Source organism: Malus domestica, chromosome 15 (assembly GCF_042453785.1).
Source record: "Malus domestica chromosome 15, GDT2T_hap1".
Lineage (NCBI taxonomy): Eukaryota > Viridiplantae > Streptophyta > Magnoliopsida > Rosales > Rosaceae > Malus > Malus domestica.
In genome coordinates, this window is record NC_091675.1 from 5,081,751 (window position 1) to 5,103,296 (window position 21,546).

At 38.2% G+C, this 21,546-nt stretch overlaps 3 protein-coding genes and 1 non-coding gene across 4 annotated transcripts; 2 read left to right on the plus strand and 2 right to left on the minus strand.

Moving 5' to 3' along the window:
* Positions 1-983: 983 nt before the first annotated feature.
* On the minus strand, positions 984-3,276 carry LOC103431291 (cytochrome P450 81Q32-like). Its single transcript, XM_008369429.4, has 2 exons — positions 2,214-3,276; positions 984-1,810 (listed from the first exon to the last, which is right to left on the minus strand). The coding sequence occupies exons 1-2, from the start codon at positions 3,120-3,122 to the stop codon at positions 1,193-1,195; spliced, it is 1,527 nt and encodes a 508-aa protein (XP_008367651.2). The 5' UTR covers positions 3,123-3,276; the 3' UTR covers positions 984-1,192.
* Positions 3,277-12,909: 9,633 nt separating this feature from the next.
* Positions 12,910-16,806, plus strand: LOC103431293 (cytochrome P450 81Q32-like). Its single transcript, XM_029094321.2, has 3 exons — positions 12,910-13,770; positions 14,190-14,526; positions 15,926-16,806. Exons 1-3 carry the CDS (start codon positions 13,196-13,198, stop codon positions 16,538-16,540), a joined length of 1,527 nt encoding a protein of 508 aa, XP_028950154.1. The 5' UTR covers positions 12,910-13,195; the 3' UTR covers positions 16,541-16,806.
* Positions 16,807-17,459: 653 nt separating this feature from the next.
* Positions 17,460-18,443, plus strand: LOC103415426 (MFP1 attachment factor 1-like). Its single transcript, XM_070813502.1, has one exon. It carries the CDS (start codon positions 17,665-17,667, stop codon positions 18,166-18,168), a length of 504 nt encoding a protein of 167 aa, XP_070669603.1. The 5' UTR covers positions 17,460-17,664; the 3' UTR covers positions 18,169-18,443.
* Positions 18,444-20,448: 2,005 nt separating this feature from the next.
* On the minus strand, positions 20,449-20,575 carry MIR1511 (microRNA MIR1511). The gene has a single exon (NR_129526.1). It is a non-coding gene; the product is annotated as a microRNA MIR1511 (primary transcript).
* Positions 20,576-21,546: the final 971 nt, after the last annotated feature.

Here is a 21,546-nt window from a genome sequence, read left to right on the forward strand (position 1 = left end):
TGAGGCCTTCTTTTCAAGCAAGAGGAGAGTTCCTAACGCTTCAGATCCTCTCCATAATCGTTGAGGAATTAATCTGAAGCAACAAACAAATTAACGTTTTGAAGGTACAACTACTCATTTTGTCAACTTCATCAGGCTTCATCGGTAAATGGTTTTTCTTAACAGACGTGGGTTCGGAGTGTGCCCACCTATATTAATCTATTTGGTTGTTTAGTATACCAAATTGTTGTGTAAATTGAACTTGTTAATTATATTAGCACCGTCGGGCCCCTACCCCTTCAGAAAAGAAGCCTGAAGTGAACCTGAAAGTTCCTGTTTCTTTTTTGGATTGTCCATTTCTGTCCCTTCCAGTTCTCTAATTTTAGGTCTTTTTTTAGGATATGCAATGTACCAGTGAGAGATCAGTTGCTATATGTAGTCTGATACTTGTTTTAGTAGCCACGATTTTACCCGCATTGCAATTTTTTGCTACTTATGTGTCTTCAACTTCAACGGCATCTTATTATCTTATTATCCTTGAACTTTCACGACACACGGTTGTATTGTTGTTGTTATATTCATGTCAATAAAATAAAGGAGTAAACTATATTTTACAACCTCTAACTTTGAACCACATAATTACAAATTCATACATTGTCCTTTGACGAAATGTCATGCATAAACTTACGAACTTGTTGAGTAAGAATCCTTCATGTATATAAGGTTGGAATGGTGCTATCCACACTCACTTGTTAATTTTTATCTTTTAATCTTCTTCAATTCATTTGATTTAATGATCAAAAATAAAAAAAAAGTTAATAAAAATAAAATAAAGTGTGGATAACAGCAACCATAAAAATTATTATATTAATAGATGTTACGAGAAATTCACATAAAGATGATAACCTGGTTGCATTAGCTGTATCCTGAATGCTGTTGCCATTTGCCCCCCTCTCCCCCCCCCCCCCCCCAAAAAAAAACAAAAAAAAAAAAAAACTCCTTGCTTTGAGAAGCAAATTTGAAAATTGCCTTTTGACCGTTGAAATCTGTACGGATCATCCGATCAAGAAAAGAATAAGCACTTTTTAACTGCAAGAATTATAACTTTGAACTTGATTATTACAGTCAAACCATATATATTGATTAACTATCAAGCAAAGCAAAGGAAATAATCTAGCAGTAGTATTGTGCAATGGAATTTATGGTCCAATTTTTACGTGGAAGATAGCATGATCGGGCGTGGTTTGCAAATAGCCTCCAAGGGCTTCACCCTTGGCATCGTAAGCCCCAAGCCCTCACTCATGTCCACCTCCTCTTCACCAATCCTCTCCCACTCAAACGACTGAACCAAGCTTCCCAGCGCCAACCCAATCAACCGGTTCGCTAGGCCGGCCCCAGGACACCCTCGCCTTCCAGCCCCAAATGGAATCAGCTTATACCCTTCGGATCCCTCACCGCTCCACCCTTCAAACCTTTCCGGCTTAAACTTTTCGGGGTCCTCCCATATCTCAGGGTTCCTGTGGATAGCCCACGCATTGATCACCAGCATTGTGTGACGTGGGACGTCGAATCCCCCTACCACGCAGTCCTCTGAGTTTTCATGAGGCACTAGAATTGGAAATGAAGGGTACAAACGATGCGTTTCGTTGATCACATTTTGTAAGTAGCTCAGGTTTGGCAAGTCTTGCTCTTTCAACACACGATGATCTGGTCCAATCTTGGTGTCTATCTCGGCTCTTAATTTCTCCATTGCATCCGGATGGTTTAGCAAGAGCGCCATTGCCCATTGTAGGGCTGTTGACGTTGTGTCTGTCCCAGCTACCAGCAACACCTACAATTAGTATTTGATTAGTAGACATTGATAATTCAAAGGGAGAGATTCTGTTATATCATCGAGACGATACACACCTGTGGCGTGACTTGGCCACCTATATCGTGATCACGTTTACTCAATGTACAAACGCGTGGTTCCGTGACCATATGACGAAAGATGCATACAAACAGATGTATACACATAATCACTCAAATATTTGATCAATGCATCTACCTATATCAGTTCATGTGGACAGGGATGGGCATTTTATCCATGATTTTTATTATGAAAAGTTCATATTTAATATCGACTACGACTTTGATATCAAATTAGGAAGAACCATGGTATGTTTAGCCTAAATTTTCACTTAACTAGAACATTGCTGCATACAAAAAGAGTTGCAGGATTATGTGTAATTTACCAAAATGATTCCCTTGACGATTTCGTCGGTGTATAATTGAGGCTCTGTTTGTTGTAGCGCCAAAAAGTTGTCGATCATCAATTTCTTCACCTCTTGGCCGTTCGATTCAAAACCCGCCGCCAAAATCCCACGGCGCTCCTCAATCAAACTCTGCAAGAAGCCGTCCATCTTTTTCATTAGCCTCACCATCTTCTTCTCCAACCCCGTCGCATCCGTCCACTGCAAAACCGGAAAAAAATCTCCCAAATTCGTCGCCGCCGATAAGTGCACCGCCTCCCTCATCACCTCCCGGAAATTCTTTGCCTCCTCGTCCTCTGCCACGTCTTCGCCAAAGTACCGCTTCCCCACCACCGTCATCGTCATCACGTTGAACGCAAGCTCCGTGAATTTGGACTTGAGCTCGACCTTTGACCTTTTCATGATCTGGGTCAGTAACAGACGGACTTCCCCTTGCCGGACGCTGGAAAACGCGGCGAGGCGGGAGGAGGAAAAAATCTCGAGAGTCATGATGCGGCGGAGGTTACGCCAGTGGTCGCCGTAGGGAGCCGCCGCGACGGTTGTGAAGTTGTAGTGGAAGTGTTTTCCGGCGAGCAGGCTTGGGCGGTTGGCAAAGGCGACGTCGTGCTTGGTGTAGCATTCTTCGGCGGCAGAAGGGGAGGAAACCAGGAGGACTGCGCGGGAACCCCATTGGAGGAGGATGATTTTACCCAAGTTTGAAGAAAGGGATTGGAGGGTTCGGTGGACTGGATGTTTGAGGAGGTGGAGGTGGCCGATGATTGGAATAGATGGCGGGGAAGGGGGTGGATTTGTAAATTTGGGTTTTGGTTTAATTTTGGTGAGCAGAAATGTGAGGAAGATGGCGATGAGAGCTGAAGTAGTATACCAGAAGAAGGGCGACTGTTCTTCCATCTTTTGATTGATTGATTTTTTTGGTCAAATGTTGAGTTTTGATTCCTTTTCAGTGTTTTTGGTCATTTTCTTTAGTTTTAATTTGAGTTTTACTGCATAATTTTTAAAGATTTTGGCACTTTGTAAGGGAGACAGATTGACTGATCTCCTGGTTGAGTGTCCTTCTAATCCTTTTTTATTTGTGTAGTTAAGGTGAAGTCACTTTAATATTTTATATTATTATTATTTTTTATCTTATTATTTTTATAAAAAATTAATATAAAATATTGACATGATTTAATCATGATCGTACAAAATAGAAAATGATAAAAAGAACATCCAAACAGAAAGACAAACAATCAGCATAAATACCAAAGAAAAATAATGTAAAGAAATCAAAATTATTTGAGTGCAAGATAAGGCATAAAGTTGAGGAGCTAGAGATAAGACAAATGGCAGACACTTGTTCTTGAACAGAGCCGCTATGGAACATTTTTTATTTAAATTTCAACATTGTTTAGAAGCAAAAGCATTACTTATGAAGAAAAGTACTTTTTAAAGAAGCAATCCCAACAAGCCCGTACTTTCTAGAGATGTAATCCCGAGCAAGACCGTAGACATTTACCTTAGGCAAGTCTTTGTTAATGGATACATTGTATAGGACTTGGATTGTCTACCCTTCAATTTCTGTGTCCTTCTCGTGCCCTCTTGTTTTTGTGATCACGGTTAAGTCACGTCAACATTTTATATTACTATTTCTTTTTGTTTTATTATTTTTATAAAAAAATAATATAAAATATTAACGTGACTTAACTGTGATCACACAAAACAAGAGGGTACGGAGAGGGCACCTAAATGGGAGGGCAGACAATCCAAGTCCCATTGTATAGCCATCATCCTTGAACTTATAGTTCCAGACTTCGAGTTGCATTTTTCTCTCAGTTTTTTTTTTTTTTTTCCTGGTTGTCTTTCAACTTAAATAATATATAAATTATGCACTCCTCAAACTGGAAATGAAGCAAAGGAGAATCAAGAAACGAAAATAAACAAATGTGCATGACATTCTTCGGCGATGGAAAGCGAAGAGACCAGGACTCTACTGGAAACCCACTGGAGAAATAGAAGTTTGCCGTGTTTGGAAGAAAGAGATTGGAGGGTGCGGTGGATTGGTTCCCGGAGAAGATGGAGGTGGCCAATAATGTATAATTTTGGAGTACTGAACGTAGTTTTGATCACTTGGTTGGTGATAATAGCGGCATGTTGCCGAATAATTTTGGAGTACTGGATGTACTTTTGATCACTTGGTTGGCATGTTGCCGAATAATTTTGGATTATTGGGCGTACTTTTGATCACCTGATTAGTGATATTAGCGGCAGAGTGTCGAATAAATTTGGAGCCATAAAGCCTGATTCTTTTGGGCATATGGACCTTGGCCCTCCACATGACATTCCAGCCCATTATTTTGGGCTTCCCGTTTTTTTTTTTTTTTTTTTTTTTGTTTACCCTCTGATGAGGTTATACAGATATCTCCGAAAGATAAGAAAAATAAATTACATCATTCAAAAAATAAATCCGACCCTCTGCTCAATGGGTCACGCGGCCTATAATTCTCTTTTCTGCATGACATTACCATCGCAATTATGTCTGCTTCTTTTTATCTTCTTTTGCTTTCTGCTTTGCTTTTGCTTTTGTTTCTGTTTCTTCTTTTCTCTTTTCTTTTCTGCTCTGCTTTTGCTTTTGTTTCCCACTCCATTTCCTACAACTTTCAAAACTGTAGGGGTTGGATTATTTCTGCTTGCTGGGATGAAATATTAGGGAAGCATGATAGGAAAGCCACAAAGTTGCACTACTGTCGCTAGCCAATTGCCTTTTACTTTTCCTTTTCTATTTTCCAACGCCTGCAGACTTGCTTTTGCTTTTTCTTTTCATTTTCTACTTTTGCTTTTGTTTCCTTTTTTTTTGCTGCATGGTCACTGGGTTGAGATTCCGAGTTCGAGGGATCCGAGTCGGGAGCAAACGTTCTTTTGAGCTTTCACCTGCAAAGTCTTTGATCACCGGAGTCCTCATTCTTAAGAAGAAGGTGGAAAGAATGGGAACAGAGTCAGGGAAAACATCAGTGATGTGGGGGATGTTGAACCGCTTCTCGAAATCCCTCTGGAACTTGGATTTCCAGTCAGGATCGCTGAAATCAATCTGCTATCAGCTCTGCCTCTTGCTCTGGGTGAAGATGCGGCTGAATGCGATCACTCTCGTTCGCCTAAGAGAAGGCGAAGCCTAGAAGCGAAGAGACCAGTGGGCTCGAAAGAGGCCTCGTGGATGAGGTCTCGCTTGATGTTCCTCGTGCGCTCGGCTAGGGCTTCCTGCTCCTCTTTGAGAGTTGTCGTGTCCTCCTGAAGATCGTGGAGGGGTACTTCTGGCCCAGCGATCTGATGCTCAGTAGCCGAATTTCAGTCATTGCGAATAACTGGATAAAGCTGTCATTGTGCTTCACAGCATTTGCTATGAACCCCAACGATTTCTTTGAGTTCTGGACACCCGCGGAGGAGCTTGGCGATGCTGATGATGCCATGACGACAGAAACTCTGTTACACATAGCGCAACGATAGCGCGAGTGTGACGAACTGATAGAAAGTGAAGACAGAGACAGTGAACGGAGAATCGAAGACTCTAAATCCCGCCCAAAATTATTGGTTTCGGCGTTGAGGGTTTTAAGACTCTGAACCGGCAACAATGGAGAAAAACAGTAGTGAGAAGAATCGGATGTATAAGTTATAACCCCGCTAGGTTGCTCGATTTTATAAAATGTGACGCATCAGAACAAGGTCTGTGGAACAAACAGTTGGATTGAAAGGAGAGGGTGGAATGAACGGCCGGCCCGGCTTACTCCATCTCTCCCTCACCAAGTTCGTTGCCAATCCCTAAGTTTTCAATCCGTCCGAAGAGAACTGTGTCGCTTGAATTGCCCAAGTCGCCCGGGGGACTACAGATTCCCAAATGATATTAGTAAATAAAGTCGATGGGGGACTACAGATTCACGGTGGAGATGAAAAATTGAGAGAGAACCGACATAGTTTTTCGTGTCGATTTTCACATACGGCGCCAAATGCTAATGCACAAAACCGGAGGTCTTAGAACAACGTAAATCCGACCGTGAATATGCAAGAAAGTAAATAACACAAAATGTATCGTGGTTCACCCTAATGTTTAGGCTACGTCCACACTGATATTGTATTTCTCTGTTTGTGAGAGGATGAGAAGGTGAGAGAGCTATTTCCCATGACCTAAGAATTTGCCTCTCTTAATGAGGAGAGTGAGGAGTCCTTTTATAGAATAAGGGCTCCTCACTTATTATATATTTGCCCTTTCATTTATTACATAATTACATTTGAGTCCCCCGAGTATTTATACGAGATCTAAATACGGAGACCCTAAGTATGGTACAAACAAGTTACATGTATTTAATACAATCATAATCTTGATGAGTAATGCTATTCATACCATATTTTTATACCATATTTCTATACCATCTTAGGTGATATCTGATGTAGACAGCCACATCATTTGATAAATTTGCAAAACCTAAGGAAATGAAGGAGAAAGACTCCTCGTATATCACGATCATCATTTAATTAACTATTTTTTCTTAATTATTAGTTTATTAAATAATAAACTAAATTTAAAAATCTGATTAATTCAAATGATGTGATTGTCCACATTAAATGCCACCTAAGGTGATATGAAAATGTGGTACAAAAATATGGTATAAATAGCATTACTCAATCTTGATAGCCAGATAGTGATTGTATTAAATACATGTATTTACATGAACTATATCTGACCGTTAGATGGTATTAAATATAATATTGACATAAATTATATTTGATTGTAGGTGATGATTATATTAAATACATCTAAGGATTATAGCTAATCATTTAGATTAATAGTTAACTGTTATATGTTTCATTGTTTCTACTCTCAAATCATAATTAAAAACAAAAACAAAAACTCTCGAGCCCCACTTGATAAGGCAACAACCACAACCACGACATGCACTTTCCAGTTTTCAATTATTTATTTTAAAAATTATTTGTCTGAAAATGCTTTTAAAATGACAGTAAACGTTTTTTGTAAAATTGAATTTGGGTTCCAAAAGCTTTTAAAGTGCTTTTTGGAAGAAGTACCAAATATTTGCTTCTTAAAGTGTTTTTATTTTTTTATTTTTTTATGATTCATTTGGATTTTTACTAAGGATTGGTTTCAAAAATATTTCACTACAAGTGTTTTCCGTCATTTTAAAAGTACTTCCAAACAAGTCCGATGACACTTTCTTATTATAGTGAGCGTCGATTTCACATTAGATACTAGACCAAATTTACTTTTTATATTGCCAATTTTATAGTTGAATCTTAACTTTTATAGAACTAGAGCAAGTTTTAAGTGATGAGCCCAACAACCTACTAAACTAAACATGGTAAATACCAATACTAAACTAAACATAGTAAATACCAAAAATATATATGACAATATTTAGGAATTTCTTATATATTCATTAATCTCCAAAGTGGAGTATATATAGGAGTTACAATTGGTATTACATATGTACTTCACCAATGTGGGACAATAAACTACTATTTACACTTTAACTAATATATAACTCGCAACACTCCCCATCAAGTTGGTGCAAAGATGTCACGCATGCCCAACTTGTCAAACGAGTTGGAAAACATACTATTAGACACAGCCTTAGTGTCACATCTCGGCCCGGGAAGTGATCACTTCCCGGGCCCGCTTCACCACCGTAGCACGATATTGTCTGCTTTGGGCCCCGACCACGCCCTTAGGGTTTTGTTTCTGGGAACTCACACGAGAACTTCCCAGTGGGCCACCCATCATGGGAGTGCTCTTGCGCGCTACTCGCTTAACTTCGGAGTTCCAATAGAACCCGAAACCAGTGAGCTCCCAAAATGCCTCATGCTAGGTAGGGATGAGAATATACATTTAAGGATCACTCCCTTGGACGAAGTGGGATGTTACACTTAGTAAGAGCAATCTCAATAGCAGCCTTGTTATCACAATGAAGTTTCATAGCACATTTGGGTTTAAACCGAAGATCTCTCAACAATTTTTTCAACCACAACAACTCACATACACCATGAGACATACCACGAAACTTAGCTTCTACACTTGACCTAGCCACCACTTTTTGTTTCTTGCTTCTTCAAGTAACTAAATTGCCACCCACAAATGTAAAGTATCCAGATGTAGATCACCGATCAGTGATAAAACCTGCCCAATCTGCATCTGTATACCCTTCGACATTTAAATGACCATTCTTGGAGAAAACCAGGCCTCTGCCATGAGCCATTTTCAAGTATCTCAAAATACAGGTTACTGCATCCATATGAGCTTCACTAGGTGAGTGCATAAATTGACTTACCACACTAACTGCATAAACAATGTTAGGGCGAGTGCGAGACAAATAAATTAATTTCCCCACAAGCCTCTAATACCGTTCCTTATGAGTAGGAACTTGATCTGGAAATAAACCGAGACGATGATTCTGCTCAATCAAAGTATCAACAGGTTTGCAATCTAACTACCTGTTTCAGCTAACAAATCAAGAACATATTTTCGTTGAGACAGAAAAATACCATGCTTGGATCGTGCAACCTCGATTCCAAGAAAATACTTCAATTCACCTAATTCTTTCATCTCAAACTCAGTAGCTAGGTACTTTTGAATGCGTTGTATCTCCTTATGATCATCACCAGTCACTATCATGTCATCAACATAAATAATCAATGCAGTTAGCTTACCATTTTGTCGCTTTAGAAACAAAGTATGATCTGAATGACTCTGGATATATCCAAACTTCTTCATTGTAAACCTCCCAAACCATGCTCTAGGATATTGTTTCAAACCATACAAGACCCTTCGTAACCTGCATACAACACATTTTCCAGGAGATGTTCCAATACCAGGTGGAAGATCCATATACAGTTCCTCCTTAAGATCACCATGAAGGAAAGCATTCTTAATATTAAACTGCAACAGAGGCCAATCCTGGTTTGCTGCTAAGGATAGAAGAACATGCACAATATTAAGTTTGGCAACATGAGCAAAGGTCTCCTGATAGTCCACCCCATAGGTTTGAGTATAACCCTTAGCAACTAATCTAGCTTTATACCGGTTAATAGAACCATCTGCTTTGTGCTTAATAGTAAACACTTATCTACATCCAACGACTTTCTTCTCGTTTGGTAAAGGAACCAAATCCCAAGTAGAATTCTTTTCCAAAGCTTCTATCTCAACTTCCATGGCATTAACCCACTTAGGGTCAGACAAAATATCTTGCAATTTTGTTGGAATTGATACACTAGATAGCTGACATATGTAAGATGCATATGGTTTGGACAAACGATGAGTAGACATATAATTGTTGATAGGATATTTGGCTTTGGCATGCATATCAGACTCATATTGTAATTTAGGTTTTCCACGATTAGCTCTTGGAGGCAACTGATAAGTAGAAGAATCGTCAGAATTTACCTCATGTATGCCACCATCTTGTACCAAACTGTTAGAAGAATCATCACTGGACGAACCATCATCAGGCAACTCGTTAGACATATTAGCAGCAGGCAACCGATTATTAGAAGGTAATTCGTCAGACATACTAACAGGCAACTCGCTGGGCACATCTAATCTGTTGTCAATAGAAATAGTTCCGGGAATAACAGGTGACCGATCATTATCTGTAGCCGATTGATCAGTATCACGCAACATAATAGGTTCTGTTCCCAACTCTGCCTGTAACACATCATCTATACCATCTCTTCAAATCTGCACTTCACTCCCCCTCTCTCCCTGAAGTGGAGAGGCGGAAGAGGGCTTCACAAAATATGAAACTTCCTCATGGAAGGTGACTTCCATGGTAATATAAGTTTTTTGAGTCGGATGATGATAACACTTATAACCTTTTTGATTGTTAGCATACCCAATAAAGACACACCGGAGAGCACATGCATCAAGTTTACTCCGCTGATGAGAGTGGACATGCACATACACAATACACCCAAACACTTTCGGATGAAGCTTTGATACAAAAACAAGATAAACATGTTTTTGTAGCACATCAAACGGTGTCTGAAAATCAAGAACCCTATTTAGAACACGATTGATCAAATACACAGCAGCGAAAACATCATGACCCCACGAATGATGAAGAACACATTTATCCAACATCAAGGAACGAGCAACCTCCATTATTTGATGATTCTTCCGTTCGGACACATCATTTTGTTGGGGTGTAAACGGAGTAGTTGTCTGGTGAATAATACCATGATCATGAAAAAAAAATATGCCAAAGTGTGATTCACATATTCTCCTCCATTATCAGACATGAAGACCTTAACTTTGGTCTGAAACTGAGTAGACACCATTGTACAAAATTTTTGAAGAAGTAACGGAACATCACTCTTATTCTTCATCAAAAACACCCAAGTTAACCAAGTACAATCATCAATAAAAGTAACAAACCAACGGAATCCATTAGAAGTAACTTTTACCAGACCCTACACATCAGAATGTATCAAATCAAATGGTAAAGTAGCTTTAGAATCACTTACAGGAAATGAAGCACGATGACTCTTAGCCATGACACATGTTTCACACTTGAACTTTGAATCACTATAAGTGCGAAACAAAGAAGGAAATAGATGTTTCATATAACTGAATGATGGATGTCCCAATCGTCGATGCCACAACCAAATTTGATGTCTGTCATCTACTTTAACACTTAAAACTTGATGATTATTTGAACTAGAAACAACAATATCCTCCATAGTCAAGATGTACAAACCCCCTATTCTTTTACCATGACCAATTATCTTCTGAGTTTGAATATCTTGAAAATAACAATATGTAGGGTAGAAGTGAGCAGAACAATATAAGGTATCAAGAAGTTTTCCTACCGACAAAAGATTGCACTTAACATCAGAAACAAATAAAGTACGGACCAGTGATAAGGTTAGAATCAGAGAGATAGTGCCTTCACCCTTCACATGGGAATGTGCTCCATTTGCACTAGTAATATACGGATCACGAACATAGTCACATAACTCATCAAACACTTTAGGGTCACTAGTCACATGATCAGTGGCCCCAGTATCTATTATCCATTTATTTGTTCCACCAAGATGCATAACAATATTATGATTATATTGAGCCACTGAACAAAAATCACGAACAATAAAGGCACAAAAGATACACAGCAGAATGAAAACAATTTACTAGAATACTGTAGCAGAGCACTGTTCACGGCACTGTAGCATAGAACTATTCATGTCACTGTAGCAATAACTGTTTACGGCACTGTAGAGGACCACTATTCATGCACTGGGACATTATTCACAAAGCAAACCACTATTCACGCACTGTACTGTAGCGTTACTATTCACTTTTTTTTTTTTTTTTTTCCACGAAGGAAATCACGAAAAATGTGGACACAAAATTAAAGCACACAGGTCACCAAGAGTGAACCGCTCTGATGCCATATTAAACTAAACATGGTAAATACCAATATTAAACTAAACATAGTAAATACCAAAAGTATATATGACAATATTTGGGAATTTCTTATATATTCATTAATCTCCAAAGTGAAGTATATATAGGAGTTACAATTGGTATTACATATGTACTTTGTTGATGCACAAAATTAGCGAGGACTTTGGTACAACAGAAAGTGTTAAGTTTGTGACCTTCGCTAGATTGCTCTGGTCACTAGTGTGGATAAGTATGTAAATGGATAGGGACATGGAAGCAAACACAAGATGTACGTGGTTCACCCAGATTGGCTACGTCCACAGAGTAGAGGAGTTCTCATTAATTGTGAATGGTTTACACAAATATATAGGTTCAAACTCTCCTTTAGTAAGTACTAGTGAATGATTTAGTACAAATGACATTCGGAAATATTGTGAGAGAATGATCTTTATTTATAGAAGAGAGTTTCTAGTTTCATTCTAACATTGACACGTGTCGTGTTGTGATTGGCTTCTGATGTTGACACGTGTCGTGTTGTGATTGGCTTCTGATGTCGACACGTGTCGCGCTATGATTGGCTTCTGATGTCGACACGTGTCGCGCTATGATTGGCTTCTGATGTCGACACGTGTCGTGCTGTAATTGGCCTCCTGGTTGGAGGGAAACTCTTCTGGGTCTTTGACGGTATAACTTTGATCGGTGCTCAGTAGTTTCGGGATTGGTCAAGTATGGTACAAACATACTTTACCAATATGGGACAATAAACTACTATTTACACTTTAACTAATATATAACTCGCAACACAACCCATGTGCTCCACATCTTTGAATAGGAATTAACTTGGCTTCTTAAGATTGTGGAGGAGTTCATTCTCAAGATATTTTATATTAGTTCACGAAATTTTGTTTTTATGATCAAAAGCGTTCATATTACAAGTCGCTTTGAAAATATCATTTCTGCAAGAAATCAATTAAAATAAGGAATTTTAGTTAACTGTAGCAAATACATAGACAATTTACAATTCTTTTACTGAATCCGTCCATATTTTTATACTGTTTGATGACTGAATGATCTCATGTTTTATTAAATTAAAGCAAAAATGATCTTTACATAATGATTTGTAATATAAACAATTTCAATTATGAGCACAAAATTCAGTGTATTAGTCACAAAATATTTTGAGGAGAAACTCCTCGATCTTAAGACTCTAAGTCTTTCTTCTCTCGATATATATAGGGAGGCCGGCATACTTCACCACACAAGCATGTCGTCATAATATTTTGTGTTACTCTCAATATGATTGCTTTGTGCTACCAACAACCACACCAATTTCTCCCTCAATATGAACCTTTTTTTAGTTTGAGTGCCTTATCCTGTTGAAATATAATATTGGTCTTTTCCTAATCCCCACCACATACTTATTTAGTCCCAAGTCAATCCTGGCGGACAATATTATGCAAAGATTCTTGCATATATTAAGAACTGTAGTGTGCAAACTCGTAGCTCTGGACAATTCATATGTAAAACCACAATCAAATACCAAAGAATGGAAGAAACGTACTTCTGGTACAGTCTAGCACTACTCATCATCTTCCCTGTGATTCTCAAGCTCTCCATCACTACAATCACACAAAAACGCAATAAGAATCTTCCTCCATCCCCACCATCTCTTCCCATCATTGGCCACCTCCATCTTCTTAAACAACCAGTCCACCGAACTCTCCAATCCCTTTCTTCAAAATTCGGCAAAACCATACTCCTCCGCTGGGGCTTACGCAAAGTCCTCCTAGTGTCTTCGCCTTTGATAGCCGAAGAATGCTTGACGAAGCACGACATCATCTTCGCTAACCGCCCGCGCTTGCTCGCGGGAAAACACTTCAACTACGACTTCACAACGGTCTCTGTAGCTCCCTATGGAGACCTCTGGCGCAACCTTCGCCGGATTATGACCCTCGAGATGTTCTCCTCCTCTCGCCTCGTCATGTTTTCGAGTGTTCGACAGGGAGAAGTTCGGCTTTTACTGAATCAGATAATGAAGAGTAGAAGCGTACCGATCGACCTCAAGTCCAAGTTTACCGAGCTTTCGTTTAATGCGATGACGATGATGGTTTTGGGAAAGAGGTACTTTCAATAATTCAATTGTTCTAACACAGATGCTGTTTCTAATTTCGATCGTTTCGGTTCAGCTAATCTCAATCAACTGTCAATTAACACGATTCTGTGCGGATTAAGTGTAATTATCTTAATTTTTTTGTGTGATTATCCTCTGATTATAGTTTGAAATGTATCCGAAAAGTAGGATACTTGTATCTCAACAGTAAGATACACGTATTCCATCAGTCAACAACGTATCTATTGACTTGGATACGTATCGATTGTGTATCCGTACGTATCCCTCATGTAACCGTATTCCCGCGTGTCAGATACGGGATACGTTGGTTTTCCCCCTTGTCCATGCATCTAGTATCCAAAGGAATGAAACCAAGTTAGTATACATTCAAAACTGTTTTGTCAATTTCTCGATGTTGGATACTCAACAGGTATTATGGTGAAAATGTTTTGGATGTTGAAGAGGCGAAGAATATACAGAAGGTTATGCGGGACGGAGTGGACTTGTCCGGGGCAACAAATCTTGGAGATTTTTTACCCTTTTTACAGTGGATGGACATAACGGGGATTGAGAAGAAGATGGTGAGAATAATGGCAAAGTTGGATAGCTTTTTGCAGGGCTTGGTGGAAGAGCGTCGTGCAATTTTGTCTTCAGATTTTGCATCTAATGGCAAAGAGGTTGGCAAGTTGATGATTGATAATTTGTTGAAGCTCCAAGAAACGGATTCCCAGGTTTACACCGACGAAATAATCAAGGGAATTATTCTGGTGCGTAATTTTTAATTAAATTTGCAGCTGTTTTACTTTCCAACCATTAGCTTTTTGGGATTTCATAATTAGTTGCCGGTTTCATGGACTTATTAATCAAAAGAAAAATTTGTCAATGTCATGCGTAGCAGCTGTCGCACATCATATTATACTTTTTTTTTTTTGGGTTGGTATAACGAGGGTATTATTAGAGGGACAATGATTGTCTGTCCTCTTATTTCTTGTGTTATTTTGTGTAATCACGGTTAAATCACGTTAACATTTTATATTATTTTTATAGAGATAATAACATAAAAATAAATAGTAATATAAAATATATATGTGGTTTAACCGTGATCATATAAAGGACACGAAAAAATGTAAAAAGGCATACAATCCTTGTCCAATATATACAATTGATTTCTGGTCATATCGTGGTCTTATCCACACTTTATACATTAACCATATGGAGAAATAAGTTTCGAATCAACTCCAAAGATAAACATTATGTGATTATTGTACACCACACATTACAATTCATGTCTCTTTGTCATTTATATCTGTGCAGTATTTTGGGCTGACGATTGTATTTATGTTACTCTTTACATAAAGAGTAAAAGACTGATTGAAAAATATACACCGAATTACATGTTGACGTAAAACAATTAACAAAAACGAAAATTAATGAAAATAGTTTGAAAATTTTGAGTTTTACTCAAAATGACAAAAAGATGTGATAAGTGAATAGTATCAGAAGTGATTTTTTAGAGTAAAAATATCTTTAACATTAAAAGTGAATAGTACCATAAGTGTATCGTTAAGACTCCCTTCACAAAATTCTTATCCAACTATTTTATACATGCATGTAACTGCCGACATCAAATATATGTATAATATAGTCATCAATGGATAATGTTAGGTAGACTAAATTTACAAACTAAATGATATGTCATTAATAAGAAATAAACACGTTAATCAACATTTAAATAATAATTCAACCATCAACTGTTGTTTGTAAATTTTTATCTACAAATTTAGCCTCTCTAATATTACCTTCATTACACCAACAAAAAAAAAATGTAACAAAATCCTTAAGTAATAATTCAACTATTAACTGTTGTTTGTAAAATTTTTATCTACAAATTTAACCTCTCTAATAAGGACAAGGATTGTCCGCCCTCTCGCTTCCCGTGCCCTTCCGTGCTCTCTTGTTTGTGTAGTCACGGTTAAACCACGTCAACATTTTATATTACTAGTCATTTTTGTCTTATTATCTCTACAAAAAAATAATATAAAATATTAACGTGGTTTAACTGTAACCTTAAAATTGGATAGCAGACAATCCTGTCCGTATATATTATCTTCTTTCTATTTCTCACATGTCACCATGATATGACCAGAAATGCATACATTATTGTAGGTGTTGCTAGTAGCAGGGACAGACACTTCATCATCATCTCTTGACTGGTCAATGGCGTTATTGCTCAACCATCCAGAGGAGATGGAGAAAGTGAGAGCTGAGATAGACACAAACATTGGACAAGAGCGTCCGTTGGAAGAGCAAGACCTGCCAAAGCTCAAGTACTTACAAAATGTGATCCATGAGACGCATCGCTTGTACCCACCTGTCCCACTTCTAGTGCCTCACGAAGCTTCTGAGGACTGTGTGGTGGGGGGATATGATGTGCCACGTCACACAATGCTGGTGATCAACGCTTGGGCCATTCATAGGGACCCTGAGATTTGGGAGGACCCTACAAAGTTTAAGCCAGAGAGGTTTGAAGGATGGAGTGGTGAGGGCTCTCAAGGGTACAAGTTAATTCCGTTTGGGAATGGAAGGCGTGGATGTCCTGGGGCTGGCTTAGGAAACAGGTTAGTTGGATTGGCGCTGGGGAGTTTGATTCAGTCTTTTGAGTGGGAGAGGGTTGGTGAAGAGAAGGTGGACATGGGTGAAGGTTTGGGCCTTGCCATGCCAAGGGTCGAGCCATTGGAGGCTATTTGTAAACCACGCCCAATCATGCTGTCTTCTATGTGAAATGACATTGGCCTACGCCCTAAGCGTTGGCCACCGTCACGATCAATTTTTAAGAGTTTAAGAATTAAGAAAGGCATTTCGACCTGATGAGACGTTCCACTAGCCCGCTTAGGAATTCTCATAGATCGCAACTTTCACTTAGATAAAAAATAGATAACTTCAATTTTACTTTTTATTTTTTCAATAAATTGTAAGAGACTTATTGAATACTTGGAGGAACACTCATTAGATGAACAATTTTATTTTTTTGTTTTGAAAAGGGAAAATCAGAAAGAAGACCTTATGTTCATGCATGGTGATAGACTGATGGTACTAAATTGACCCCTTGTTATGAACAATTCTATATTATTCTTAAAAAGTGTGACTTATTCGGTACATGATTGTTGTTAAGGTGTGACAGGTTAGTCCATATCTTTTAAAAGTTGCTAAAAACTAAATTATACTAGTAACTTTGAAGTTTTGAAATTGTATGAAGTTATATTTTTTGTTTGTTTGAACATTTAATCCTTTGTTAAATATCGATGACATTTCATATGTGATACCTACTTGTAAGCATATAAGCCACATTTGCACTATTTGGACCAAATTGTGATTAGTTCTTGGTTTGGAATGTAAAGCATCGATTTAGAATAGTTGAAGCTTTACGATGAATTCTTTTTGTCCACATGATGCACATGTAACTTAGACAGTAGCAGCTTATAATACAAGAGAAAATCATTGCAAACTTAGCCCACTGTTAAAAAGTATACGTGAAGACGTAAGCGGCCCACTTCATTCAATGGGCCTAACCCAAACCCAAGACCCTAAACAGCTAACCTAACCAAGGAAACCCAGCAACCAATCTAATTAGCCTTTTTCAAAAAATTAAATGAAATAATAAAGAAGGAAAAAGGTGAACCGTCAAACATTTCACCATCAGCGCTCACTTCTAAGGTAATCCATCTTGTTAAGCTTTAATCTCACCTATATATATATATATATACACATATATACATATATACATATATATATAGATTGTTTTCTCGCATTTGAAATTCACCAACAAATTGTTTACCGTCTCTCATTTTCTATATTTATTTTTTTGAATTTCTATATTAATTTTACCTCCACAAATCCTCATCGAAATGTCGGATTCCGAGAGCGCCGCCGTAGCACCACCGCAAGACCAAACCTCCGCCATGGAGCCCGAATCCCAACAGCAGCACCACCACGACGCACCAGCTCACAAAGAGAAGCCCAGCGTCCTCACCTCCTTCAGCATATGGCCGCCGACCCAGCGCACGCGCGACGCCGTCGTCAACCGCCTCATCGAGACCCTCACCACGCCCTCCCCTCTCTCCAAGCGCTACGGCACCATGGCTGCCGACGAGGCTTCCGCCACCGCCCGCCTCATCGAGGAGGACGCCTTCGCCGCCGCCGGTGGCTCCGCCGCGACCGAGGAGGACGGGATTCAGATCCTGCAGGTTTACTCCAAGGAGATCAGCAAGCGCATGCTCGACACCGTCAAGTCCAAGAACGCCGCTGCTTCCGCTGCTCAAAACGGCGCCTCGGAGTCCGAGGCTGCGAGCTCTGACGTGGACCCCACCGCTGCTGCCGCCAGTGAGGATGCTAAGGGCGAAGAGTACTGATCTCTCCATGTGTGTTAGGTCACTCTTAGCTTCGTATCAGGGCTTTCATATCGAGATCTATTCGTATTTATCATGGATTTCTTGTGATGCCTATATACTTAATGACCTGCTAAATATTTAAACTTTGGTAATTTCGCATTGTGCTTCAATGTTCTGTGGATTATATTATCTGGATTTCTGTTGTGAGTATTGATCTACTGAGTCTTGATCTGCTTTGTTCGGAGATGTTTATGCTCAAGAATTTATAAGGAAGTCGGTGCATTTGGAATTTGAAATTTTTCGAAATCTTTCCTATTGCATAATCTACGTGTTTTATGGCGCTTTCGGTTGTTCAAACTGTTTGGCAATTCCATTTCGACTTCACTACTAGCTAGATCCCAATTTCTGAATCAAATTTGTGTGGTTATAGTTCAGTATGTTTACTTATGCATAATGTTGCTTCTTGGAGCATGCATTTGGTCCTTTACATAATCAGAGGTGTTTTCGAGTGCTTGACAGCTGGTTTTTTTGGTAAACCATGTTAAACTCTTGTTGCATTGTACTCTTTTGAGAGTTTAGATTGTCGGTACAATGTGATTGCAACGGTACGAGACTTAATCAGAACCATTCTTCGTTGAATTAAACCTTATTTCGGAAGTAGTTCTTCCTATTTTCTATGTTTCATTTATGGAAACAAAGTTCACATTTCTCACAATTATAAGAAACCTTTTTCCTTCGTTGTGACCAAATGTACAGGATTTTCATTTTTGGAAAGGTTCAGTATTCGTGTCAAATTAAGCTTTCAGTGAAAGTGATATTGGCTAATGTTGCTCAGAGCTTTCTTATCGAGTTCTAGTTGTTGTCCAAGCATGTTAAACTCAAAAGTAGTCTACTTTCTATCTGTGTATGCAAATCTAATTTTTTTCATCTCATCTTTCGTGCGACTGCTTTTGTTCCACCAGTAGTAGATAATCTGGAAAACAAAGGTGACTAACATTTTGGGTAAATGTAATTTGCTTGATATTTTACAGTTTGAAGTACAGTTTGAAGTAGTTTGAACTCCCTTGAGGTTGACTAGGATTTGATTAAGAGTATTATCGGTGTGAAATGGTTGAGTATAGTTTAGAATGGTATCCTGAGTTCCCGGCACTCACACCTTGGAAGTTTTTCTTTATGTTAGGTTGTTTGATGTCTTGTAACTCTAATTGTGTTACTGCTACTGTGCCGAGGATGTTTTTCTTGCAGATGCCTCTTTTTAGTGGATGTCTCGTTTGACAATAAGCGATTTTTGCCGTCCTCTCACTGCAAGTTTCTCCTAAGTGCATCTAATCTTTGGACTAGCTCCCAGTTTGTCTAGTGGATTGATATTTGTATTAGTTTTTCAGTTAGCTGGAACCTTGTTTGTCTTGCTGATCGCACACCATTGCTTGTTTGTCTGCATTTTCTTAACAAGTGGACGTGCAGCGGTTGAGCATGCCGTGTTAGACGGTTTATGCGATGGCGCATCAAGCTTTGAAGATGTATGATGAAAATACCACACACATGGATTTTTTTCTACTCATCAAATCAAGGTTTGAATCTGTCATGACATGTTCTGTATATTCTACCTCTCTATTCAGAAATTCGTTGTGCATTGTATTTTCGTCTTCCGTCCCGTAATAACGTTATGGAACGGCCCCGTGTTGTGTTTAGTAGTTGGCCTTCCCTAGTTCATCCTTCTCTGTTAGAATCTGATACATCAAGTAGAAAACTAATGACTTTGGAAAACTTATTTGATAGGGCCTTTTTATTTGCTATGAAACTTCGGCTTCTTCTTGTGGCCCTTGGAATATATTCAAGAGCTGCTGGTGATTTGAGGTCTTCTTATTTTGCCTTCATTATGTGCTTTAGGGCTATACATTGTTGGTATATAATCATTGAGAATCAGTTTTAAAGAATTTCTTAACTAGTAGATGTGAGTTAAATCAATTAGTCACGTCAGTATATCTAACCGGATCGACTACTTGCACCTAATTTTAAATCTCTTCCCATTCTGTGTACTAGAGTTGATTACAATATTACTTTAGTAAAAGAATTCCTATCGAATTAGAGCAAGGTTATGCACATGAACAAGGACAATACATAATATATTGTAAACTCTATACCGTAACGAAATTCTTTAGTACTAGAGTTGATTACAATATTACTTTAGTAAAAGAATTCCTATTGAATTAGAGCTCGGTTATGCACATGAACAAGAACAATACATAATATATTGTAAACTCCACACCGTAACGAAATTCTTTAGTTAAAAAAAATTCTATGGGTCGTAGATTTAATTTTGTTCATGGTATCAGAGCTAGGTTATACAGATGAGTAACACAATATTGTGTAACAACATTCACATAACATAGTCCTGATACCACAATGGAATGAGAACTAGACCCACAGCCAATGGTTGGAGAAATCATGTTTTTAAATTAAAATTCGAAATTGTTATTGCGCGATGTGGGACAACAAAACTAGTTGTCACCAGAGCGACAAAACACACCAACACAACACTCGGAGCTTCTCCATTTTTATACTCTCTCTATCTTGTTATGATGTAAAATACTTGTCTTTTGTTCTATGTTGCCCAATAATATCCTCAAAACGCAAGTTTAGATGTAGCTCAAATCCAAAGAATGGCTGAAATCCAAGCTTGTTGGAGAGCAAATAAGATGTCACGTAACTCGGCCACCAAAATTTCACCACACCCGAAGTAGCACAAAAATTAGACAACCTATGATTCGTTAGGTTGAGAAAATTTTCATTGTGACCGGAATACGAGTGGTACATCATGTGTTTTTATATAAATGGTAGGAAATTTTATTTTTTAAGTTATTAACTTTTTAACACATATATCCCATTATTTGTATAATAACACGTGATGTACCATCTTGTATACCGATCACACTAAAAAATTTCATAAGAGAGAGAATACTGCAATATCAAAATTTGATTAAATTAAAAATAATCAAATACCTTTTAAGTTATTATATAACACATTTTTATTTTGTTCGATTGACTAATTGGTCTCCTGTATCATTCCCTAGGAAGCCGCAAGAGAATGATTTCAAACTATTTCAATTAATTTTCTTTTATTATTCGGTCATCAACGGATTGATTACTTTAGGTGGATTGGACTTGGAATTTTAAGGATAAGATGTTGCCAAGTAAAAGTAAGCAGGCCGCTGGCTCCAGGTGGATAAATTTTTGTCTTGTTGCTAATATAGTCGTCGAATTCAGCTTATTTTCTTTTCGATTGAGCAATTTTTCTTTCATGATACGTGTTAGTAAATGGTTTGAAAAATTAACAATAGATTTTTTATATAAAAATGTAATGAATCATTGCAACGTTCAAATTTTGCATAAAACTCG

Excerpts from the sequence above, each read along its gene's own strand:
- LOC103415426 (XM_070813502.1), top strand. The coding sequence starts at position 17,665 with ATGTCGGATTCCGAGAGCGCCGCCGTAGCACCACCGCAAGACCAAACC.
- LOC103431291 (XM_008369429.4), bottom strand. The coding sequence starts at position 3,122 with ATGGAAGAACAGTCGCCCTTCTTCTGGTATACTACTTCAGCTCTCATC. Across the intron at positions 1,811-2,213 it reads TCGTCAAGGGAATCATTTTG|GTGTTGCTGGTAGCTGGGAC; the intron begins GTAAATTACACA and ends TACTAATTGTAG.
- LOC103431293 (XM_029094321.2), top strand. The coding sequence starts at position 13,196 with ATGGAAGAAACGTACTTCTGGTACAGTCTAGCACTACTCATCATCTTC. Across the intron at positions 13,771-14,189 it reads ATGATGGTTTTGGGAAAGAG|GTATTATGGTGAAAATGTTT; the intron begins GTACTTTCAATA and ends GATACTCAACAG. Across the intron at positions 14,527-15,925 it reads TAATCAAGGGAATTATTCTG|GTGTTGCTAGTAGCAGGGAC; the intron begins GTGCGTAATTTT and ends ACATTATTGTAG.